This window comes from Crassostrea angulata, chromosome 3 (assembly GCF_025612915.1).
Source record: "Crassostrea angulata isolate pt1a10 chromosome 3, ASM2561291v2, whole genome shotgun sequence".
NCBI lineage: Eukaryota > Metazoa > Mollusca > Bivalvia > Ostreida > Ostreidae > Magallana > Magallana angulata.
This window is the reverse complement of record NC_069113.1, coordinates 20,739,729-20,756,575: the sequence shown is the minus strand read 5'-3', so window position 1 is coordinate 20,756,575 and position 16,847 is coordinate 20,739,729. Positions and strand designations below refer to the sequence as shown.

The window sequence follows — 16,847 nt, the reverse complement described above, 5'->3', positions numbered from 1 at the left end:
TTGAACGAGTGTGAGCTTCGGAGAGTTAATATCGAAATGTACATCGAAAGTTTTTTTTAAAAGATACCTCGATATAATTCGTTTTGTTTTTTTAAATAAACAGAACATTTCCGGAGTTATGAGCGTTATCAGTTTTCTGTTTAATACTATATCAAACATGGCGGAAATATTTGGACTGACTTACGAAGTTACGTATCGGTTTCATCCAGGAGTCAGGACTGCAGTATATTATTAAAGAAGTAATAATTCTTTTGATTGTTATTGATGGAAATTTTTTAAAAAATCAGTATATTATTATTTGCTTAAAAATTAAATGCGCACCCAATTCAATGGATACTCATGCATTAAGTGTCAACTTCGAACTGACATTAAGCAGTTTACACATACACCCACTTAGTAATACAAACTATCATAAATGCTTAGTACATTGTCTATGACGTCTACGAATATTCGAATACGAATCGAATAGCACTCACGAATATTCGAATACTGATTTATGGTATTCGTTTCAGCTCTACTTTGTACTTTCATATTAGGCGCGCAGACTTAAAATAGCTGGTATATGAAGCTCGGATATTTTATGAAAATATAAAAAAAAGTTCACTACGGTATCGTTGTATTAATGGTAAATGTATCGATCCAAATATTGTCAAAGTATATACCATGATGCACTGGTGTATTGTCCCATCCCTATATTTTTTTGCGGTTATATGTTAAATATAGCAAATCAGACCAATATTTTATTGACATCAAATATACTTACATGTACTTGGCTGGGTACACATATTTTAACTTTCTTATTTCCTTTCTTTTGCGATGGATTACTTTCAGAGAGTATTTAGCGATGATTTCCTTCTGCCCCTCCAAGATTTTTTCCTGCTGAAACTCAATCTTTCTCAACTTGAAAAGTGGCCACGATGCTGGTCCTATTCATCAAAATAGTGAAAATAAATCAAAATACAGGCATTGAAGAGTTATTCTAGGCCTCTAACGGGAATCAAGTCAAGTCGTACCCAAACCGACTCGTATACCCAAGCCGACTCTTAATCAATAGGTCACAGATTGTGACTATAATGGGTAGCAATTCTTGGTTAATAGCTACACTCTGTCCTGAGTTTTTTCTTCGTTCACTTTTTCTTGATATTTTGATAATCATAAATACCTATGTGCTCAAATTATGTTCATCCTCAAAATAGATATGAAATATCTTCAGATTATCTGTTTTGAAACACCCCTTTGGCTTTTGCCCCTTCAGATCTCAATATACAACTCAAAATAGTCTATGGGGATTTTTCATTGCACCAGCCATGAAATAGCCTGGATAACGAAAATTTGTGCAAGGTATATATTCCAAGTGATTTCCAGATGGTGAAAAGATGTAGACATTTCCTATTATAAATTTCCGCAAGAAATTTATTTACCTTCCTGTGAACTTTTATGAGTGAAAAATTATGTGTCATTGAATGGAGATATCTTGGATATATTTTCCATTTCATCCATTTCAACTGTACTTCTATTTGAGTGTAGGTGTATTTTTATAAAAAATCATCAAAAAGTGATGGAAGCAATAACTTGGGACAAATTATAATCAACATTGATTAAATTTGAAACTTGTGTGTTTAATCATTGCTCCCCCCCCCCTCCATTCTCGGGTTATTTTTTTATCATTTATTTTTAACTATATGTTGATTTATGCTACATTTAAAAAACACAATTAACGCAAAAGCTATGTAGAAATAAAATATATACCCCTGGTATAAAAAGCAAAGAATTTGCAATGTCAGCAGACACCATCTTGTAAAATTTGACACCTCGCTAGGAAATCCTTAAATTATTTATACTTGTTTCTATCATATTGCTGGTTCTATGGTATCGCGGTATTTCTGTTTACTTATAGTAGCACGCGCTGAAATTGACATTTGACGTCGGAATATTTTTAGACATTGAAAACAGACTCGTTAAACATTACTGAGGTATATAAACTCACAAAACATTAGTTTCTGGAAATATTTTCGTATTGATAGATTTTTTAACAAAATAATATAACTACCGCGATATCATAGGACGGGCTCATAACTGAAAAAGTACTGACAGGCTGGAAATGATGGTCTCTTTAATTTCATAAGGTGTCAAATGGTGAAAAAATAACTTGTGAATGTGGGGGGGGGGGGGGTGAATATGGGGGTTGGGGGTCCCGTCCCCAAGCATCTGTGGGTACAAATACTTATACCGGTAGATAATATGGTAATTTGATAATATGACATACCCGACAATATCTATTGAAATGAATATCAATATTAAAAAGTTATGACTGTGGGCATAATCATGTAATTTGAAGTTATTTTTCACTCGGACTATCCGACTTTTTGATTACAAATCAGTTTGGTTACGAGTTGACTGTACTTCTTACAAGGGAAATAATCATGTTCACAAGGGGAAGTAACTATAAAATTACAAGAGCATGTGTTAATGGGACGCTTGTTTATCGATACCATAATCACCACCATACCTTTTAAACAACTGGTACCACTGGCCGGCGAACCTATCTCCAAGGTGCTGCTACATGTAAGAACAGAAGTTGAGGCAAAGGACTGACGTTGTGGGACTGTTTCGCCATCTTGTTTCTCACGAGCGCTCTACCTGCTTGACATGGTGGTGACTTTTTCTTCCCTTTCGGCACTTGACAATAGTCTTGACAATGGATGTTTTCCTAAAGATTTCGTCGATGTACGAATCTGATGATTCATCAGTCCAAGAGCACTAAATTCTGATAGATCTACTTCGCTACTAGCTACTTCACTCGAATCCGACATGTTATCTCCATCGCAGCTTGGCGGGTTCAGAATTCTCTCGATTTTTGATTGGCTTAATTTGATTCGCATGCGCGTAGAGGTTAAACAAACTTTCTCTCTCTCTCTCTCTCTCTCTCTCTCTCTCTCTCTCTCTCTCTCTCTCTCTCTCTCTCATCCTGAATCAATTGTTATAGTGAAATATTTTTTATTTGCTTTGTGAGTTTTTTTTTATACTACAAATCAAATATTTCCTTGAAGTGATTAATTTAGTGGGTATTTTTTTCGTCCCAAACCCCTTCCACGTACATGTAAGTTCAGAGCTGCAGCATATAATAATATTGGATGCTTTATGATATTTTGTCTGTTTGTATCAGTGTATAAACAATATTTTATTCTAAATGAAAGATGTATTAATGGCACATTAATTATCACGTATATTTAATGCAAATCAAACTTAGTTAAACTTCAAGTATAAGCAAATTTACATATAAAGATCAAACTAAAATTATCATAGTTATGTATTTTTTCTATTAAACTTTATTATTCTTTTTTGTATATTGTATCTAATCTACTTATACGTGTCTGAAAAAAATAATCATTAGGATGTTTTGTGTTTACCGTCTCGAACCCCTCCCATGATTAAATCAGAACATAATGATCAGATAGTTTGATACATATAGACGATTTTGTGTATTTGCAATAATGAGTACGTAAACAACATTTTATTTTGTATAAAATAACATATTATTGACACATCAATTATCATATATATTTCCTGAATACCAGAAACATTATTAAACTTTATGTATAAATGTATTTACGTATGAATGTCAATTTTCTTAAACGAAACGTATAATTTTTTCTATTAAACTACATTATTCTTGTTGTATATCGCATTAAATCTAATTATACTTTATTATAAAATCCAATCAAGTAAATGACATTATATTTTGCATATAATATAACGTTATACACAAATTATATTAAAAACAAGAAATATAATTTGGTAAACGAATCTATAAAATTATATTAAACGCGACTTTTCGTGCAGTGGTGTATGTGCCCTATTGAATATTTTTGTTTTTCTTTTCAATGGCCGCGGCAGGTGCAATGACCCCCTTCAAAGAATTGTTGTATAAATCTATACAATTGTATCTGATCTCTAATAAATTGGCAAACACAATCCATCAGGCTTCTGGGAGGAAATAAATCCAGTGGTAGGATTAATGTTCTATGTAGGAAGCTCATCCAGTATGGTTCAGCGCATGAGAAAGGTCCTTGTCAACGCCATATGCATGACGCTATTATTTCCCTTGCTGAAAGAATGGACCGCCGTATCGGTTCATCGAAAACGAAATATCAATTGATATTTCATATATAAACACAACTTTAGGCATCTAAATGTTTACCAAAAAAATTAAGAATTTATTTTCTTCAAATAAGTGCGTTTAGAGTCGTGATGTAAAAAAAAATGTTGGTCTACACTCATAACGCGCTTTGAAAAAATATTTCAAAGTGCGTTGATTTCGACCAAAACGCACTTTGAAAATTTTTTTCAAAGTGCGTTGCCACACACGTAAAATGTAGAATATCATCTTTATTGCTTTTTAAACATTTGGCAGTAGTTTTAGCCAGTTTCGGGCAAAAACAAGCCACTTCAAGAAATGTTTTCATTCTTATCAGATGGCCGCCCTATATATTTTTATGTAATAAAAAAGACCCCCCCCCCACCACCACCCCCACCCCCTTCCATATTGATACACCACTCCAGGTAGAGGGTTTATATTTTTATTAAAAGAAAGGGGAGGTGGGATTGAATTTTACTATGAAAATTTAAAGTTTGAATAGATTCCGGGGCCGGATCCGCCCCCCCCCCTTTTTGCGGGGTTAATATCCGGGAATCATAGGATTGTCTGGTTTACTTTTATTTTATGAACATCAACGCTGTTTCCAGTTTGGCTAGAAGGACTTCATCTTATAAAACTATTGCATAATCGATATGCAACAGTACAAGCACACGGTATTGATAGTATAAAGTGTGCAAGATTGCACAAACTAGTATTTCTTGCACGCAAATTAAGGTAAATATTGATGATAACCTTTTTCCTTTAAGTCAAATCAGGGACGTATGTACGTCCCTGGTAAAATCTTGATAATTTACAAGATCTCTGCAGCCGGCTACAGTTATTAGATTATTTTATAGTTGTAATATTATCCGGTATAATTATACGGTAGTGTAGCCTCAATGTGACTGTCTGAGTGAAGTGATGGAAATACATGTATGTAAGAAAATCTTATTAACTGAATTTGTAAAAATTTGTTTATATACCCGCGATTAATCTATTAATACTAATTTAAAATATTAGTGTAGCCTGTATTCTTTTGAATACATGACTACCATGGTGATTTGTCATTCAATTTATTTAATGAGAAAAACTAAATATTTTAAAGATATGTTACCAATCCTACATAGATGATCTGTAATCATGGTAATTAAAGCAAGATGAGATGTATTTTTTGAAATTTTATTTTAGTGCATAAACCTGCTAGTATAATAAGTCTGCATGTAACTTGAACTTTTATGATAAATAAGATTAGAACAAATCATTAATTTTTGTAAAAAGAAAGATTTCTCTTCTAAGGAATATATAGCAAATCAGTTTTTGTACCAGACGACAATAATTCAATTTTGTGTCAATTAAGGCTTCTTAACGCCTTTTCCCACAAAAATATGGATAACAGAAATTTAAAAGCCATGATATTTTTTGTCTTTTAACTAGAAAATAACATTTTCGTTAAAAAGAATTTCAACATGAAAATTGCAGCTCATATTGCTTTAAATTACATTTATAAATTTAAAAACAGGTTAAAGACATTATTCATTAAAAAAAATATTTCAAAAAGAAAAAGTTTTAAATGAATTGATGAAAAGAAATGAATAATTCACTAAACAGTTGATTTCAAAATGATGTTTTATTCAATCAATTAAAAATGTTTAAAATAATAATGCAAGGTGGGAAGACACTGGTGGGTGGGGGTAGAGTCCTATTTTTGGCTGATTTCAGGGATTGGTATCTTGATAATCTTTGTTTAGAGATTATAACCAGCTAGCGCTCAGCTTGAAAATATGGGCTTTCTCAGGATAGTTAGAACTTCATACATGTAATTCATGTCTAGAAATTCAGCCCAAGCCTTGGTCAATGGTTGGGGTTAAAATCTTAATATGCACGGTTTTTGTCCCCTTCATTTTTCCAGTTTGAACGTACCTCAGTTATTAGTCATTATCATTTGAAATACATTTGGTGTTGGAATAATCCCCCTAAAAATACCAACTATACTTAGTAAATACATGAATTAAGGCACCCAGTGAAATTCAAATGAATTATTTGTTCTTGGTCACCCTCTAATTGTGTTCATAGAGTTTTGCAGTAAAGGAAAAGTCATGTCCCAGTGTTTTGGGTTAGAAATTAGAGCCACGAGGTGAAAAGAAATGCTTCAGTGCTTTTGTCATTTCTTTCATTAACCTTCAAAATATGCTCATTCATTTTACAAATAATTTTATTTTAATTTACAGATGCAGCCAGAGAGAGGTGAACGAGAACCTCTGTTAAAGCGGACAGTTGATTCTTCAGAATGTAGGAAAGACCCAATCAGCAATGTCAACGATGAAAAGGAAAATGACTTTTCATTTTCAAAAATTCCCAGACAAAAGAAGATTCTACTAGCATCCATGGCAACAGTGAACTTTTTTAGTGTAACTTGTTTTTCTCTGTTAGCTCCATTTTTTCCAGCTGAGGTAAGATAATTATGCTATATGTTTTGGTTTTTTTTTCAAAATTAGAGAGGATGACTGCACTAATCGCCATATTTTGGGTTCTTTTTTGGTAACTTAATTTTGTTACATTTATTTTTGACTCTGTTTTACTTTCAGTCATTTGTTATATAGTTTGGTCAATTTCTAATAGAAATTTATTGTCATTATGGTTTTAAACTGCATTGCAATAAAATAATTCATTATTTTTTTTACCCTTATTGCTCTGCATATATATTGAATTTAGTCTTGTTTGCCCTTGATTGAAGATAAGACTCATAAATATGCATGGAGGGTTGATCTAATACATGTATTTCAATGAGGTGTCTAAAATTAGGATAGCAGTACTATAATTAAAAAAAACCCTCTCTCTCTTTCTCTCTCACTCTCTCTCTCTCTAGTCTCTCTCTTTCTCTCTCTCTCTGCATGTAGCCATTTTTGAAAGGTTTTAAAACAAAATACCGGTATATAAATATTGGCAAGTACAAGTAGCCATTGATGATGGTAAACCAGTAGCTGATGTCAACAATTTCAAGCTCAATCAGAATTAAGAAGTAGATTATTCAGTATAGCACAGAACCGATAATCTCTTAAACAGGTCGGGTACACTACCTTATATGGATAGCATTATTTAACACGTGACAATATTTTCGTCAAACAGATTCTCCAATCCAGTGAATGAGTTGCAATGCATGACGGTCTACAACGTGTTTACGATTCAACAGACGCACGTGGTTTTTGTCTGTTTTATTCACAATATTTAATTGCTTGCCGGAATGTTTGTACATCTTGATTTTTACTTTAGAAGGTAAAAAAGGAAAGATTACGTACCATTAACTTTGTTCCATGCTCACATTGAAAAATACTGTTGTTTTAGTTGATCAATTGTTGCTTCCAAAATGATCAGTATCAAACGACTGACAAACATACGCATACAAGCACAAACAGGTTTTGATAAGAAAAAACTGCACAGTTGTGTATTGGTGACTTTATCATTGTGCACTAGAAATAAATACAGGTAACTGTACATTTTTAACATACGTGAATAGCCACGGTAGTCAAAATGCACAAATATACAAACGCAGAAGCGCAAGCTGTGCAGCATATAAAATGGCATAATATATTTTATATTTTAGTCTATATAATTTTGCATATTTTCTGGTAGTTTTACCTCATTTATTCATTATAATAACCCTATGGCATGAATTTAAAAAATATTGAAATTTGCTTAAAAACGAGAAAAGACACCATATCTCAAAATTTTGATCATTGACCTCATATAAATTATATGCCAACAGAATAAGATCAATATAAGTAGTTTAATACTATTAATGTTTTTGTATTATCATCATTTAATTTTTTGTAAAATTGGATCAAAAATGGGTAGGAATTTGAAAAGTGATAGAGGAAATTGGGACTGGAATATTTATAAAAATTGTGACGGAAAACTTAATGCTTTGTATATATTTAGTGTCACTGCCATTCATAAATTGTATTTCATTTTCAAAAGTGTTGAGCAATTTGTATTATTTTCACAATTAAGAAAATCTCAATCATAGTGTAAAATTTTAAGTGATTTTCCTTTAATTTTCCAAAAATATACAATGGCCATTAACTCAAAAAGTAGGTCATTGACCTACTTTTTTGGAAATGAAAAATAACACTACAATAAAAGGTCTATAACACACAATAGTTGGTTTTTCATTATCATCAGTGGAATTTTTTTTCATTCTGAGTAAACGTCATCCTTAATTAAGTGCAGTCATCCTTTCTGTTGCTTTATCAAAATTTGAAATTTAAAAAAAAAAGAAAATCTGCATCCTCAAAATTTGTATTTGAGCGTGTACTTTCAACTTTTGATAAACTTTAAATAAATAAGTGTTCATTTTCTATACACATTGCATCAAATTTCAGGCAGAAAGAAAAGGTGTGTCACAAACTGTGGTCGGCCTTATTTTTGGAGTCTTTGAATTTGTGATTTTTATGTCATCCCCAATATTTGGAAATTTTGTAAGTAGAACATAGTACTCTCTAAAGACTAGCTTGTATAAATTCAGCTGTAGCATTAATACAGTTATTTTTTAAATCACACACTATATATCCCTGATGGGATTTGTTTCTAGCTGCTTAATACATTAAAAAAGGAATCAAAGGAATTTGATTTTTTTTTTATAAATATAATTTTATGAAAATCTTTTATGGATTTAATTGTCAATTTGGTGACGCTTTTGTTTATATTTTGTATGAAATGTTATTGATTTTGTTTCCATGCATGTAGATTACAAGAATTGGGTCAAAGTTCATGTTCCTTGCTGGAACCATGGTGGGTGGGGCTTGTGCAATACTATTTGGGTATGTTCAGATATTCAGTTATTACTATGTATGATTGCTTTTGATTTTACAATATTGTGTATTGCAAAATATCTCTTCTGTAAGTCGTTTTAAGGACAAGAGCATACAAGGCCTGACAAATCCCCCGTACCCAGAATGTTGAAATGGCAAATGAACATATAAGAAATCTTTACATTTGAAAGTGTGCATCAGTGCATGTGTAATATAGAACTCCATTATCTGACAAATGAAAGATAGGTATACATTTATAATACTTGATACTAAAATCTCCTTAGTTTTATTTGTTTATTTTTTAAGCATGATTTTATACTGTGCTAACGCTATTTTCATCACTCGTTGTGTGTACAGAACATACTGTAAATTCCTTATTTTACTTGAGTACTTAATTCCTCGATTCCCCTGTTATGTATCAGATCACGAGAATATAAAATTGCAATCACCAATGTTTTGTTATAATTTCCTATAGTTCAAAACTAATCTAATCTGCAAGCATTGCTTCTCACGATTTTACGCGGAAATTAATTCCTCGCATTTAATTAGAAATCTACAGTAACATTGAATTACGTAATTGTTGTCATTATGTAAAGGATATTTAATTTATTTTTTTTCATAATAATCTAATAAAATTCTATAAAAAATGTTTTATTTAAAAGCAAATGAATTAAAAATAAAACGCCGTCTAGCTATGATTCGAACACCCTCTCAGCAGAGAAGGATGGACTAGGAGCTTCCGCCAAACACAATGAGCTACATTGACACATTACAGTTGAAGCTTAATAAATTTAATTGTTTGGCAATTATCAATGAAGTGAAATGTTTTGGGGGAAAACGACAAATTTAAACCATTATGGGTCTAGACTCCATTTTTAAAAATGAATAATGAATATGAAAAAAATTATTCTTTAAATAGAATTACTCTTAGGATGGAAACAAGACCCATCTCTTCCTAAATTTAGCAATTAAAAACAGTCAATGATCCAAGATTTGGCATTAAAAGCTGTGCAGCTTAAATTGGAAACCTATACCTGAAGTGTTTATAAAATTATAGCAAAATATTGACTAAATTCCATTGTGAAAGCCAAAAATTAATATTTAAACTTAAATTGAATATCTTTTGTCTTCATTGTTCCAAGTGGGGGATGTACAACGCCTTGTATGCCCTTGTTCTTTTGGGATGGTAGCATTTTGCAATTTGTTGAAAAGTACCAATCATGGAGGTTTTAGAAACATTTTAACAAGAGCTTGCACAAAAAAAATTACTGCATGTTTCATTGCTGGCCACTCAGCCATGGCTCTATGAAATCAACAAAATTTGTCTGGCTTTTTAGCTAAGACCATCTGTGCATATTTCACTGGAAAACAGTGTCATTTTTAACTTGTTTTGATGCAAGAAATAGATACATGTAGTTACTTCCTACCAAATGTCCATTAAGATCTTGTTATTAATAAAAATGGTTCTAATTTCACACTGAATGAGAATCTTCTTTTTTTATACTGGTCTGCAAACATATTTGTCATATGAAATTTTATGATATTGTACCGAGTTATTCATTTTTTCATATTTTCAGATTGTTAGACAAGAGTCCAGATGGAACTACCTATATTGTGATGTGTTTTCTCTGTCGAACAGTAGAAGCTTTAGGATGTTCCATGTTTGTCACTGCAAGTTTTGCCATTATTGCCAATGTGTTCCCTGACAATGTTGCAACTGTTTTTGTAAGTATACAGTCCATCATTGGAATGTAGATATTCATGTTAATATTGATGTTTCAGTTTGTAATCATTTTGAATCTTTTAATAGATGATTCGATCACCCATAAGCATTCTTATGTCTCATCTTCAGCTGAAAAAAAAAAGCAATTATGTTTGATATCTCAGACATCTGCACATTTGGTCAAATGATTCTATCATTTTTATTGCAATTTTAAAAGAGGTCTGAGGAAATAATGCAGATAAATTAATATATTGAGTTATCCTTTTTTGTAGAAGTTTGAGTATGATGCATATACAAGTATAACTATTTAATGTTGTTACATTTTATTTTGGTCTAACTTATCAATGGCAATACCAATAGCCAAAAAAATGTCTTATTTTGGCATAAGGTTATTGTGATAAGGATGTTATCATTTTTAAACACAAGCCAAGAAGAGGAAAGTTTATAACAAATTTCCATATGTACATGTATGGAGGGTACTGTAAACCAACATTTATTCGCTAACAAGAAATTTTCACGATGTTCATGAGAGCATTGTCGTCGCGAATATTTCCCGCTGCGAATCAGCCCTTGTTGTATAGTTGTTATAACAACACATATCTTTATAAGGCTTACTCGTGAAAATTAGTCATTGCGAACCAGTTTGTGTCCAGTAAACTTCGAAAAAATGTCGTCGCAAATAAAAATTGGTTTACAGTTTAAGTACCATATTAAGGTTTGAAATAAGTCTGTTACTGAACTGTCGTAAGTTCATTCATTTTGTACATTTCAGTGCTGATTTATAAAAAAGCTTTCTTTCTATGTGCAGGGTTTATTAGAGACCTTTAGTGGACTAGGTTTGATTGCAGGACCAGCTGTTGGTGGGGCGTTTTATCAGGTAAGATAATATAAAATAGGAAATGCTTAAAATTAAAACTAGATTGTTGTCATTGGATTTCCTTCCTCATGCTAAATAGACAGACATGTTTTATAATGCTGTATTGTCTGAATTTCACAAAAGAACTACTTGTATTACACTATATAAATAGTGCCTGTTTGGGAGGGTAACAATTGAAATTGACACCTCAGGGAAAACATTGTCAACGGAGGCAAAGCGGAGGTTGACAATGGATTTTTAGGGGTGTCAATTTCAACTGTTATCCTGACAAACAGGCATAGTGACTATTTATTTTATTATTCTGAATGTCTTAATTTTAGAGATTTTTTTACTGCTTTTATATAGAAATGACGTGAATTCTATGGCGAACCGTACGCGCATAATTTACGCACATGTAACAATTCGTTGTATTACCCGTTGCCAAGTGTGTTGCTAACGCTGAAGGTAAAAGAACGGATCATCAGCCGCGTCTAAACCAATCAGATTTCAGTATTTTATTTTAACATTAAAGTATAATAATAGTTTATGATAAGGGCCTACTCTCATTACAGTACCTCTAGTTATTAATTGCCCATGGCAGGTTCATTGTTATTAGAAACTGTATAAAATGACCAGAGTTAGCAGCAGATCTGTAGCAATATGGGAAAATTCAGGTTGATGGACTTAATTAGTACATGTTGTAACTTTGCTGCAGATTTGTAGCTCTACAGTATACATGTATTTACATGTATGTTTGTACCTTAATTTCCCATAAACTATGCTTTAGATCTCAAGTTAAATGACTACTTGCTCCCAGAAATTAACAGTTACCAATTAGTTTCAAATAAATTGGGTTACTGTATGCAATATATTTACTGTGATCTGGCAGCACCTGAATCTCCGACTATAGATTAATCAGTTGAACAAAGGGATTAGTTCCAGATATTAAATGTTCATTTATTTTATTTTTGTGAAAGGTATTGATCTTGTATCTTATCTAATCTTTTCTAACTGTAGTGCAAACTTTATTCTTGGCCATTTATTTGATAGATAAATGAAATTATTAGTATATTCACATGCAAATGCTTTCTTACAGCTGGGTGGTTTTGGACTGCCGTTCTTTGTAGTTGGATCTATAACAATAGTAAATGGGGTGGTTGGATATTTTCTCCTCGGGGAAATAAATGGTGAGTAGCTGAAATATGTACTGTCAAATACAGTCCAAATTTTACAGCCATAACTAATTATAAGATATGAATATACAGAGGTGCACATTTTTAGTAGATTGTGTTTTTAATTAATTAATAATGACTAGGTCATCAGAGATCAACATGTGCTCCATGAACTTGCCAAAGAATCTCAGTTTTTAAGTCACCTGAGCCCACGGGCCTATTGTTTCTTTTCAATTTCTTTAGTTTAATATATATTTTTTTTATATATACATTAATATATTTTTTTGGAAACTTTACCCTATATGGTAACAAATTCTGTTTTTGATTTCATATACATGTATGATGAAAGGTTGATATATTCATCCTGATATATATATTTCGTCATCGCAGATGCCCCAAGGCCAAGAAAAAAGTCCATTCTTTATCTTCTTTGGAATCCATTTTCATGGGTCCTAATGCTCTGCATTTCATGTGGGAGCTTTTCCCTGGGATTTCTGGATCCAACATTAGCTTTACATGCTGAAAAGCTACCAGAGGTATATGTGTTCTACATGTATGTTTATCAAAGTGTAGTTATTTGTGTTCTCAACTAATCTTTATGTACGTCACAGTCCTTACGGAATCTATGGATTAACTCTGGTTAGGAATGGTTCCACATTGATTTAAATAATTGATACTGCATTAGTGAATTGTACAAGCATTTCATTTTCATTTTAGATCACCTTCTATATCACCTTCTACATGTATATCACCATACTTAAATCAAGCATCATCAATAAATGACTAACTGTAAATTCCTTATATTTCGTGAGTACTTAATTCCGCGATCTCCCTGTTTTATATCAAATCGCGAGAATATAAAATTGTGAATGCAGAACTTTTATCCTTATTTCTTATAGTTCTCAACTCTATGGAAAATAATAGTGAAAATCCGCAAAGGGTGCTTCTTGTGATTTTACACGAATATTAATTCCTCGTGTTTAATTAGGAATCTACAGTATGTGAACCTTCATTAAATGATTTGTGTTGTTCATATTCTTTTCCTATGATGGAGGACCCCTTCAAAGCAACATTGCATTCCATACATTAATTGACATTTATTTAAGGAATGAATTCAATAGCTACCCAATTTATACAAATGTAAACTGGGTACTGTGGTTTCATCAATATTCATTGAATACCAATTTTCGTTGATTTCGTTGTTAAGTTTATCCTTGAAATTCAATATTCATTGAACTGCAATTTCCACTAATATTTTGTATTGATTGGGTTATTGGCCACGAATTTACGTATCCTTGAAACTGTGATTTTAACTTTATCCACGAAAATTGATACCCTTGAATATTAATGAAACCACAGAAACCGTTGGGGAAGTTTTTATTTTATAAACCACATGGCAATATATTCTTTATACGTACCATATGAATTATTTTTAGCTAATCAGAAAGCACGTTACAACCAGAATTAAATTATTGCAATTTAACTGTGTTTTTATTTTGCATTTTATGCCATCTTCAAAAATATAAAAATTGTCTATGAATAAGCAAATCTTTTACCAATATTCTATCATACTCTATGATCATGACTTATTTCAAACAGTTAAAAGGCAAAGCAGCGCTTGTGGGGCTGATGTTTCTGGTAGGAGGTGGAATTTATTCCTTCACAGCTCCACTATGGGGATATCTTACAGACAAAAAGGTTTGTCTTAAAAAAAATTTAAAAGTTTACCGGTATATGAGAGGATTTTTAAATCAATTTCAGGATGTAATAAAGAATGTATTATATTTTGTTTATTATGAATCTGTGCATAGTTCATTTTTATCTGATAAGTCAGAATGCAAGGTTTTATTTCAGGGCTATGTTAAAACCATGATTAGTATTGGAAATTTGGTAGCAGCAGTAGGATATTTATTGATGGGACCCACTCCACTGATACCCGACTTACCATTGTAAGTTACATGTATATGTTTAGTACATGTAGGTGCTTCCAGAAGATACATGTACAAAAAAGTATTTTGGAGAATATATCACAAACAATCTATCTCAAACAACGATTGTATCATTTAATTGTAAAGGATGCAAAACTTCACACATCAAGAAAACCACTTTTTTATTCTCTTGAAAATAGAATTGAAAGCAGTAAGTGTATGTTGTGTTCCACAAAGACTCTGATTAAAAAAAATTAAATTTGTATAGCTTAATTTTGTTTTGAACATTATAGCAAGCTCTGGTTGCTGTTATCATCACTGGCTCTAATGGGCTTGGGAATTGGTTGTGCCATCATTCCAACATTTAGGGGTGTGCTTGAATCTGCCAAGTAAGAATTCCTCATTATGCAGACTTTTATCATCATAATTACCAATGTTTTCAACTTTGAAAAAAAAAAAATATTATTGTTTCAATAACATGACTTACTCATATAAAACTTGGAGGCAAGACAATTCTTGTTAATCTAAACAATTTTAGTATCAGTGAGGCATGTGCAAATAACTCCAGTTTTTTAGCATGTATATTTATACTGGTATGAATGTCTGATTAATTTCCTTTCCTTTAATGGATCTTCAATATTTTATAACCTTTCTTATATGTTGATTTTTATAGAGAGCTTGGATTAGAAGAAAATATGGACACTCATGGGATGGTGTCAGGTCTCTTCAATTCCTGTTTTTCACTTGGGTATTTTTTTTAATTGACCTTATTTTCACTTTCAGTTTCACTTTTGTTTTTGTTTTTTTGCTTTCGTCTTTCATAGTTTTGTTACTCTTTATTAACTCGATAACTGTTATTTTAAAGGACAGTTTCTGTTCACTTTACTCTATCTTTTACACTTTTGCAATGTGATGAAAGTTTTATGATATAATATTTCTTTATCTGTGTGTTATGGTATAGTTTCTCTATTTTACTATAGGGCATTCTTGGGGCCTACCATAGGAGGATTGTTAGCTGATAAATTTGGCTTTGATTGGGCAGCAACAGGTTGTGCCGGTTTACTTACATTCTCTGTAAGTGTCTCTCGTTCATGCATTTTGAAAAGTTTTGCATAATTATATTCTAAATATGTTTAGCTTTAAAAATGATATGCTTTTTCAGAAGTATGTGCGAGAAAAATTTAAATGTCATAAATTACAGTAAAATAGAAAGTTTTGCATAATAGAAATCAGCTTTTAATAAAAATGAAATATATTGTTTATTAAGAATTTCAGAAAAGATATATGCATTGGAATGTTTCTCTGGCTGATAAATTATATAATATTTTAAAAATTAATTATTAATCAACAGGTGGTGATACTATTGGTGTTTAGTATATGTCGAGCAAACTCTCCTAGAAAACCATATCAGGGATCCGTACACTTATATGACCCTACAGCCAGTGAGGCAGCTATCAGTGGGGTGTGAACAGTCACTGATTTATTGTATTTGAAGGCATTTTATATATTTATAATGTCCAGTTTATATATTTTTTTTATTTTTGGCTATATTGTGTATGTTTTTTGTTATTGTACATATATATATATGTATATTGATATAATTTGTAAAAACTACAACAATACGAATGATTTTCTTTGTACATGGGATATACCTTTATAATGTAAGCCTTTTGTGTGTTTTTAAAGGTTTTTTTTTTAATTTAATACTCATCATTTTTAATTAATAAATGCTCAAATGTAAGCAAAGAACAAATCAACTTGACAGTTGACAATTACAGGGAACAAGAAGAAATGGCCCACATAGTCATATGTTGGATATTTCTCATTCGTTATCCCCTAGCACAATTTGTTGAGAAGGGGACATAGTATTTTCAAATATGGAGGGGGGGGGTGTTTGTGTGTACAAGTGTACAAAGACTTATGGACAGTATTAAAAGAAAAATTTACCCTATAGAAGCATTTAACTTTTTCATCCTTCTAAAGAACTGCAATTAGTCAAACACTTTAGGGGGGGGGGGGGGCTGGCGTAGTATATAACTTCAATTTCAATCCTGATTTTCGTATTAATTTTTTACATCCTCCAAAAAAAGTTGGGGGGGGGGGGGGGCAACTCCATGATAATTCAATTTTTAGGTCACCTGAGTCACTCAGGTGACCTATTGCAATTGGTCTTTGTCCGTCGTCGTGCGTTGTGCGTCGTGCGTTAACAATTTTACATTTTT

The 16,847-nt window shown here is 31.8% G+C and overlaps 1 protein-coding gene across 1 annotated transcript; it reads left to right on the top strand.

Moving 5' to 3' along the window:
• Positions 1–4,745: 4,745 nt before the first annotated feature.
• On the top strand, positions 4,746–16,621 carry LOC128179075 (MFS-type transporter SLC18B1-like). The gene is made up of 14 exons (XM_052846568.1): positions 4,746–4,873; positions 6,367–6,588; positions 8,518–8,613; positions 8,882–8,955; positions 10,524–10,671; positions 11,478–11,546; positions 12,622–12,712; positions 13,088–13,233; positions 14,297–14,395; positions 14,552–14,646; positions 14,919–15,014; positions 15,299–15,373; positions 15,606–15,699; positions 15,977–16,621. The coding sequence occupies exons 2-14, from the start codon at positions 6,367–6,369 to the stop codon at positions 16,091–16,093; spliced, it is 1,422 nt and encodes a 473-aa protein (XP_052702528.1). The 5' UTR covers positions 4,746–4,873; the 3' UTR covers positions 16,094–16,621.
• Positions 16,622–16,847: the final 226 nt, after the last annotated feature.

Coding starts and splice junctions, on each gene's coding strand:
- LOC128179075 (XM_052846568.1), top strand. CDS start 6,367: ATGCAGCCAGAGAGAGGTGAACGAGAACCTCTGTTAAAGCGGACAGTT. Junction 11,547..12,621: donor TTGGTGGGGCGTTTTATCAG/GTAAGATAATAT, acceptor GCTTTCTTACAG/CTGGGTGGTTTTGGACTGCC. Junction 13,234..14,296: donor ATGCTGAAAAGCTACCAGAG/GTATATGTGTTC, acceptor TATTTCAAACAG/TTAAAAGGCAAAGCAGCGCT.